This window comes from Propithecus coquereli, unplaced genomic scaffold, assembly GCF_000956105.1.
Source record: "Propithecus coquereli isolate 6110/MARCELLA unplaced genomic scaffold, Pcoq_1.0 Scaffold995, whole genome shotgun sequence".
NCBI lineage: Eukaryota > Metazoa > Chordata > Mammalia > Primates > Indriidae > Propithecus > Propithecus coquereli.
The window spans coordinates 75,252-84,460 of record NW_012156340.1 but is presented as its reverse complement, the minus strand read 5'-3'; the positions used below and the strand labels follow the sequence as shown (position 1 = coordinate 84,460).

At 45.8% G+C, this 9,209-nt stretch overlaps 1 protein-coding gene across 1 annotated transcript in view; it reads left to right on the top strand.

The window, feature by feature from the left end:
- Positions 1 to 9,209, top strand: part of PLEKHM1 (pleckstrin homology domain containing, family M (with RUN domain) member 1) — a 53,328-nt gene that overhangs the window by 10,696 nt on the left and 33,423 nt on the right. The window contains exons 2-4 of the mRNA XM_012665311.1: positions 879 to 967; positions 4,341 to 4,588; positions 6,706 to 7,332. Of these exons, the coding sequence (XP_012520765.1) occupies positions 920 to 967; positions 4,341 to 4,588; positions 6,706 to 7,332 (923 nt within the window). The 5' untranslated portion in view covers positions 879 to 919. The remainder of the gene's footprint in view (positions 1 to 878; positions 968 to 4,340; positions 4,589 to 6,705; positions 7,333 to 9,209) is intronic.

Genomic DNA, 9,209 nt, shown 5'->3' with positions numbered 1-9,209 from the left:
AAAAAAAAAAAAAAAAAAAAAGTCCCCACCCAACCACTCCCAGGAGGAAGCCAGCTTCCCTGAAAGATTTAACGGACTTCAACTATTCCTGCATGCTCTTTTAGATAGTAGCATTCTTTGCCTATAGATTTGGGTGGCCACATCCACTCGGATTACAAATACCATTTATACCTGGTACATGTTGCCCTGTGGCAGGTGTTTTACACATTTAGACTCCCCATCTGAGAGGTCTGATACCACACCTGAGCTGCCTACCTGGTTAGTGGCAAATTATGATTAAAACCCACGGTGGTCCCATTTAGACATGTCCCAGTGCTACTCAAGCCAGACTCTCGGAGCCCAAAGGAGAACCAGAAGTGTGGCAAGAGAGCCCTTCCCTTTTGAAGCTGTTCCAGTTGTACTTTTCACGGTTGAGCTGGCGGTTGGGCTGGGGCAGGAGTAGGTGGCAGGGGGCAGGGTGTTGCTGGGCCCAGGCCCTGAATGTGACTTGTGAACCCCAGCAGGTTATTGGCACCTCCGTCCGCCACATCCCCCTTGCACCCTGAGCATTCCCTCTGATCAACCTCTCTTTCCCCGAACCCTGACCCCACAGGGCCCTGGCTTTCTGTGCAGCTTTTGGTGTGAAGTGAAGAGCCCTCACCCCCAACTTTTTGAGGTGGACTCACTCACCACACCCAAGCCCCTCACCTCCCAAGGACTGAAACCTCTGACATGGCTTCCTTCCCTATTTCCTTCCTTAAAATCAACCCGTCAATTTTTACTTTTATATTCCTTAAAGGCCTTTCCGTTACAGTTTGCATAAGAGGGGCTGGCCTCCTGCTGGGAAAGGACTCTGGCAGCTGGGGGCTTGCTCATCTGGCTACCATCTGTCTCTGCAGGTGTCATGTGACTCTCCACAGGAGCTGCTGCATGAGTGGAAATGCTCTCAGTGGTGGAGAATGGACTGGACCCCCGGGCTGCCATCCCGGTAGGTGGGCAGGGGAGAAGCACGGGTGGGGAAGGGCTGCAGGGGGCAGCCATTGCATCAGTTTGTCTCACTGACCGCTGTCCAAAAAGAGAGGTTGAGAGAAAGTTATAGCAGAAGCAGGCTCCAAGGAGATCCTCCCCTTTCTAGATCATCTTTTTGGTAATAAAATAGGACTTTATAAAAAAAAACAATGAGGATTTAAGATAGATTACCTGAAGCTGGAGGATTTCCATTCAGACTTCCAGCCCTCTGCCTTTAGGTCCCAGTGTGGCCAATGCTTTGAACTGGTCAGATACAAATATTCTCAGGCACCGGTTTGTTGTTTCAGTAACAGGGTAAGTTGGTAGCTTATATGTATCTGAACATTTACCATTTTCCAGGATTTGCCAAACACAATTGTTTGTGGCCAGTTCACTAGAGCCCCCTTGGATCCCCTCAATTGGAGAGCCCTTTGCACCCCACTGGGCCCTGGGCTGTCTCACTCTGTGGACAGAGCTCTGTCAGTTCCTTCAGAGAGGCGGAAGGTCAGGTAGATTTGGGGCTGGTTCCTCAATGGAATCCTGAAGTGGCTTTTGGAGAGAAACCAGGATTTCTCTTTCTTCCCCACTGCTGTTCCCCAAGTCAGAGAACTTTCTACTTGAAAGGAATTGCAGAGCCCTCAGAGATGTGCCTTCCTCACTCCTGGCCAGTGGAGAGTCCATCTCCACCTGTCTCCTAGCTGGCTTTCACGCAAAGCCCACCTCCCCGACGCTGTATTCCCCATCCCACCCCAGGACCCATCTGAACTGGGACAGAGCCCTGGGCCAGGTGAGCCTTCTAATGAGGGCTTCGCCAGCTGACAGTGTGAGGGTGTGAGTTTCATGTGGGTATGCTTTATTTGTCTCTGCATACCTAACCCAACACCTAGTAGATGCTCAGTTGAATGAAGTGTATGTACTTTTTATATAATATGCTAATAATATCTTGCATTTAAAAAAACATTTAAAATTGGACTTCTTCAAGATTAAAACTTTTGTCCTTCAGAGGACAGTATCAAGAAAGTGAAAAGACAAGAATGAGAGAAGATATTTGCAAATCATGTATCTGATAAGGGTCTAGCATCCAGAAGTTATAAAGAACTCTTATACAAGGGCAACATACATAACCTAAACATCTGTACCCCCATAATATGCTGAAATAAAAAAAAAAAACTCTTATAACTCAACAATAAAGAGACACATAATCAAATTATAAAATGAATAAAGGATCTGGATAGACATTTCTCCAAAGAAGATATGCAAATGGCCAATAAGTACATGAAAAGATACTCATTATGATTACGTATCAGGGAAATGCAAATCAAAGCCACAAGGAGATACTACTCCACACCCACTAGGATGGCTACAATCAAAAAGACAGACTGGCCTGACCCTCAGGCCTGTAATCCCAGCACTTTCAGAGGGAAAGGCAGGAGGATTGCTTGAGGCCAGAGGTTTGAGACCAGCCTGGGGAACATAGCCAGTATCTACAAAAAATAAGAAAAATTAGCTGGGTGTGATGATGCACCCTGTAGTCCCAGCTACTTGGGAGACTGAGGCAGGAGGATCGTTTGAGGCTAGGAGTTGGAGGCTACAGTGAGCTATGTTTGCATCACTGCACTCCAGCCTGGATGAGGGAGTGAGACCCTGTCTCTTAAAAAAATTTTAAAAATTTAAAAAAGATAATAATTAGTGTTGGCAAAAATGTGGAGAAATTAGCACTTTTATATGTTGCTTGTGGGAATGTTAAATACTATAGCCACTTTGGAAAACAGTTTGGCAGTTTTCTGGAGAAGTTAAACATAAGATTACATATGCACTTCCACTCCTAGGTATATAGGCAAAAGAACTGGAAACATAAGTCAACGCAAAAACTTATACATGAATGTTCATGGCAGCATTATTCATAATAATCAAAGAGTAGAAACAACCCAAACATCTATTAACTGATGGATAGATAAATAAAATGTGGTATATCTATACAAAGGAATATTATTTGGAAATAAAAAGGAATGATTCATGCCACAACATGGATGAATCTTGAATACGTTACACTAAAGGAAAGAAGCTACATGTTATATTTAGGTCACATGTTATATTTATATCTAATCATACGTAATATCTAGAATAGACAAATCTGTAAAGACAGAAAGTAGATTAGTAACTGTAGTCATTCCCTCTTCCCCTCTCTCCTAGCCCCTGGTAATCACTAATATAGTGTTTCTTTTCGGGCTGGTGAAAATCTTCTAAAATTAGGTAGTGGTGATGGTTGCACAATTCTGTGACTGTACTAAAAACAATTGAACTATATACTTTACTTTAAATGGATAAATTTTATGGTGTATAGATAATATCTCATTAAAGTTATTAATTTTTTAAATGTAACTTCTCAAAGAATATTAACATTTAATGTTTTGGCTAAAATCAAAATGAAAGAGTAAAATATTTTATCAATAATCCTATAACCCAATAATTCAAACCAGTTTTTCTGCAATCCCTTCCAGTACTTTTCCAGACACTTGTGTGATTTTGACATACTTATAATTATGACCAAACAATTTTTACTCTCTATTTCCAAAAGACTTTATGTACAATGTGTAATATATTTATTTAACAAACATTTACTGAGTACTTGTATGTGCCAGGCACAGTGCCAGATGTTGACATGAGGATGAATAAAAAACTAGTCCTGCCCTAAGGGAGTGGTGCCCCTGGTGCTGTAGATCAGAAAGTATTATTTCCACTTAACAGATGAGGAAATTGAGGCTCAGAGAGGTTAAGTGAAATGTCTGAGGAGACCCAGCTGGTTACTGACAGCTGGGACTAAACCTCAGCCTCTGGCTCCCAGGCCTAGGATCTTTTTTAATGTAGACCATGCTCATTTTCTTGATGTTTTTATTGTCCTAGAACAGCACTTTTTCCCTCTTAGCTTATTGAGTCTCTGCAGAATCTTGGTCATGTAAATAAGGTGGGAAGCCTCACCCCTGTCCCGGGTGGATTTGCCGAGGCTCCATTGCCGTAACCATAATGGAGTCGATATTTAAACACGAGATTATATGGCTGTAGGTTCACTCAAGTTCAGTTTAGAAAATGAAAAGGATCCACGGTGAAGGATATGCGAAACAAGGACAGCAGTTATCTCTGACCAGTGTGTGATTTTCCTTTTGTTCTCTGTGCTTCATCTGTATTTGCTATAATTAGCGTGTGCTAATTTTACCTGTAGGTAAAACCTATAGGTACGTACATAGGTATGTGTGCATGGGGTTGCACATGTATTTAGCAGCAGAGAGTTACATTCCAAGGGCTCGCCATAGGATTTCCCCCTAAAGGCCTGTGTTCTGTTCGGCTCTGCCTAGGTCATCAAGAAGAAGCTGGTGGGATCCGTGAAGGCATTGCAGAAGCAGTACGTGTCCCTGGACACAGTGGTCACTAGTGAAGACGGAGATGCCAACACCATGTGCAGTGCCCTGGAGGCCGTGTTTATCCACGGCCTGCATGCCAAGCACATCCGAGCGGAGGCTGGAGGAAAAAGGAAGAAAAGTGCCCACCAGAAGCCTCTGCCTCAGCCTGTCTTCTGGCCGCTTCTGAAAGCTGTCACCCACAAGTGAGATCAGCTGGGAAGGTTTTGCTTCGTGGAGGAGCTTCATAGTGTGGGACACTAGGCTCTTCCTTTCCAGCTGTGCTCGGAAAGCCAGCAAAGATGCCCTGTGTTCCAGTGTAGCACTAGTGTGAGGTGGGATAGCAGTGGGGAGAGTGTCTCATAGAAAGGTTCATCTCTAGACAAAGCTTCCCAGCCAGTGTGCCAGGAGCCCTTGAGACCCTCGGCCATCGGGCAAGAGCCTGTGGCTGCTTTGAGCTCCGGGGCTGGTCGTCTTTAGTGGGAGCAGTCTTTTTAGCCACGCCATGGCAGAGTTAGGTAATTGCACCAGAGGTAGTGTAGCCTGCAAAGCCTAAAGTATTACTCTCTGGCCCTTTACAGAAAAAGTTTACTGATCCTGTCTTAGAATATTTGAACATCTGTATTGTAAATATTATATCCGTAACGAGGTATGCGGTTATTTTTATAAAAGAGTGGAACCCAGGCAGAGCATCTGAATATTTAACCCTGAGACGCTTATCTTTTTGACCTTGCCCCTAACTGCCTGTGCCTTTGAGCAAACAGCTGGCACTGTGCCTCTAAGGGCTATTTAATGTCACCTCCAGCCTGAAGGTTCCTTGTCAATCTCTGATCTTCTTTTCCATGCCTATTTCTTCTGCCCTATCTCAGGTTCTTACCTCTCTCCTGGGTGACAGTGGCTTTCTAATTGTCCCCCTTATCTCACTCTATCTTTCCTTAAATCCATCCTCTGATCAACATTCACCTGGAGCTCCCTCACAGGGAGACGTGCACAGGGGGCTGTGGTAGCTGAGAAGGGCATTGACATCAGACTGGGGAATGCAGGAACTGAGTCTGGTACACCTGTGGTCTGACCTTCTCATCCAGAGCATCCACCCTGCAGTCCACCCAGTTGCAATCAAGTCACTTTCCTGTGTGAAAACCTGTCACCCACGGGCCCCCAGATGCTCACATGGAGTCTGACTGACCAAGTTGGGGCCCCAGAATCTGTATCCCGCTCAAGTTCCCCAGGGATTCTAATGCGCAGCCCAGTGTGGCAACTACTGTCCCAGGTCGTCCCAGCTTGACATGAAAGGCCCTCCCTTACCTGGCTTTGCTACCCGATGCCCCTCTTCCTCCATGAGTAGTAATTGGAGTGCTTCTCACTCCTCTTACAGGGCTGTTGGTTTCCTCCCCTTTATGCCTTTGTCAGTCCCTTGTGACTAGAAGGTTCTCCTTCTATCTCTGCCTCTTGACCTTTTTCAGGGCCTGGCTCACATACTGCCCTTTCTATGGCATTTTTCTTACTCCAACCGAGAAGCGATTGCCCAGCCCCCCACCTCTGCTCTACCAATGAAAGGGCCTGAGTATGCCCTTGAAAGGCAGTTCCCTGGACTGAGGGCAGGGACCACATCTGTACCCTGGATCTTCACACTCTAAGGACCTTGCCCTTAGGGAGCTCTGCAAACATGCCCTGAATGAGCAGATGATTTCGGGTGTAGTGAACATGGCAGTTATCCTTTGTGATACCATCCTCAAAAAATTGGGGTTATAGCTTAGTATTTCTGTATTCCTCTTCAAACACTATTACACATGAATTTTTCATGCCTATATACATTTGCAATAGTTATTCTTGGTTCTTGCTAACCAGTGGATAAAAGGACATCTCAATGATATAATGTAGTTTATTTTTTCTTTTTTCCTTTTTTTTTTTTTCCTTGGTACTGACTGGTTATAGATGTGAGGTAGTTTTTTGTTTTGTTTGAGACAGAGTCTTGCTCCATTGCCCGGGCTAGAGTGCCGCAGCATCAGCCTAGCTCACAGCAACCTCAAACTCCTGGGCTCAAGCAGTCCTTCTGCCTCAGCCTCCTAAGTAGCTGGGACTACAGGCATGTGCCACCATGCCCGGCTAATTTTTTCTATATATATTTTTAGTTGTCCAGCTAATTTCTTTCTATTTTTTTTTAGTAGAGATGGGGTCTCACTCTTGCTCAGGCTGGTTTCAAACTCCTGAGCTCAAACGATCCTCCTGCCTCGGCCTCCCAAAGTGCTAGGATTACAGGCGTGAGCCACCGCTCCTGGCCATGAGGTAGTTTCTTGAAACGAGTGTGTTCTCCCTTTCCCAGACACATCATCTCGGAGTTGGAGCATCTGATCTTTGTCAACACGGATGTGGGCCGTTGCCGGGCATGGCTGCGGCTGGCCCTCAACGATGGCCTGATGGAGTGCTACCTGAAGCTGCTCCTCCAGGAGCAGGCCCAACTGTGCGAGTACTATCAGCCTACAGCCCTGCTTCGAGACGCCGAGGAGGGCGAGTTTCTCCTTAGCTTCCTGCAGGGACTAACATCCTTGTCCTTTGAACTCTCCTACAAGTCCGCCATCTTAAATGAGTGGACACTCACCCCATTGGCCCTCTCTGGGCTTTGCCCACTGTCTGAGCTCGACCCTCTCTCTACCTCTGGTGCAGAACTACAGCGGAAGGAGTCTCTGGATTCAATTTCCCATTCCTCAAGCTCGGAGGACATCGAAGTCCAGCACTCAGGCCATAAGATCCGGCGGAACAGGAAGCTCACTGCCTCCTCCCTCAGCCTGGACACGGCCAGTTCGTCCCAGCTGTCCTGCAGCCTAAACTCTGATAGCTGCCTACTCCAAGAGAATGGCTCCAAGAGTCCAGACCATTCTGAGGAGCCCATGTCCTACAACTCAGACCTGGGCACAGCAAATGCCCATGATTCGGACCAGTCTCTGCAAGAGTAAGTGTCCCTCCCTCACCCCTTCCCACCCTCGCTTCTCCCTTCCTTTCCTTTCTTCTCCCTTCCTTCCTGTAGCGGGTGATTGTCTGTCACTGAACCCTATTGGGAGATAAAGAAAGCCAGAGGAGACATCATCACTCTTCTGCAGGGAGTGGAGTTGCTGGGAGCTGTAACAGGCAACGCAGCACAGCGGGGAAAATGAATTTAGAAGGGCTCGGAGCTGGTCTAAGCTGCAGCCCTGCCCCTTTAACAAGTCACTAAGTTTCTGTGAGGCTCAGTGCAAAACATTACTGTCTCCTTCATTTAGAGGGAAGGAAACTAATAGTTTAAAGCGTAGTTACAACTTCCAACAGATACGAAGCATAACTCGTAAGGGTATGACCTGGCGGAAGACCTCCTGGAAGACACACAGCCTGAGTGCTGCATGGGGGAGGTGGTGGGCAGGTGGGCCAGGCGAGTGTGTGAGGACTACATGGGGCAGACTAACCCGACAGGAAAGGGAGCCTGGGGCAGAGCCTTCATCCCACAGCCTTAGTAAAAATTAATTTTTCCATAATCTATATTTACGGTTTAAAAAAATCTAAAACATACACAGTGAAAAGTCTTTCCCAGCCCTGTCTCCCACCCACCCTCTTCTTCCCCCACCACCCTCGTGACCATAACAATTAATTTCCTGCATGTTCTTGCAAAGTTTCTAAGTGCATCCACAACAGATACCAATATATAGATTTTTTAAAATTTCTTCCTTATTTCTTACCCCCCCAACCCACTTTTCCACAAAAGGCAGTATATATGCACTCTTGTATCTTATTTTGGGGGAAATCTTTTCATATCAGAGCTTCTTCATTCTTTTTTTTTGTATTGCATATTGTTCCATTGTGTGAATGCACCTCAGTTTACTTAATCAGCCCTGTATTTAATGGACATTGGAGTTCAGTGTTTCCATAAATAACCTGTGTATGTGGTCTTTTAGTTCTATGCAAGTGTCTCTGTTTAGTAAATTCCAGAAGCAAAATTGCTGTGCTAAAGGATAAATTAATTTGTAATTTTCATTCCAACAGGAATATACCTGTGTTCTCTCAGCCTTGCCAGCAGAAGGTGTTTTCAGACTTTTGGATATTTGCTCATCTGATAAGTGAAAAATGATAACTTTTATTAGAGCCTCCTTCAGTGAGCCTGTGTTTAGGACCTTCTTTTCCACTCCCTCTATCCCCCAACTCAGTTCTGGTCCTTCCAGGATTCCCACCCAGCATGGGAATAGCACAGGGCTGGGTGTGTTGTGGACTGGACTTGGAGCAGACCTAGTTTCGAGTCCTGTTCCACCACTGACAAGTCCAGTAATGTCAGGCAAATTGCTGACTCTGAGGCTCTGTTTCTTCATCTCTGAATTGGAGATTCCCTCATAGGGCTGTTTGGGAATCAAATCAGATGCCCGTTAGTGAATTGTACACGTGAAAATGTCCGGTAGGCCCCAGAAACAGCTTTTGAACACTGAGCATATTAGATGGAGTTTTCATATGTCAAACAGAGGAATTTAGGTAGAATACATTAGGGAGGAGTAGTCCCTGCCTCTAGAAAGGGCTGGGCCCCCAGCATGACAGGTCTGTGGCGTGACTTAGGCTCGTGGTGTGACTTAGGCTCACTCCCCTGTCTCAGGCCCTCCTATGTCTCTATCTGGTCCACAGCCCAGCCGGCCTTCTCTCTGTCATGTGCTGCACCTTTATCTGTCATGAATCTTGTGATTGGAAAATTCCAGCTCGAGGTCATTGAGTCAGTAACCATTCCCTCTGTGTGGGAAGTGTTGTCCTGGGTATTACAGGGAAACTCAAGGGTGAGGGTCAGAATGTGTAGATAGATGGTCACTGGACAATAATCTC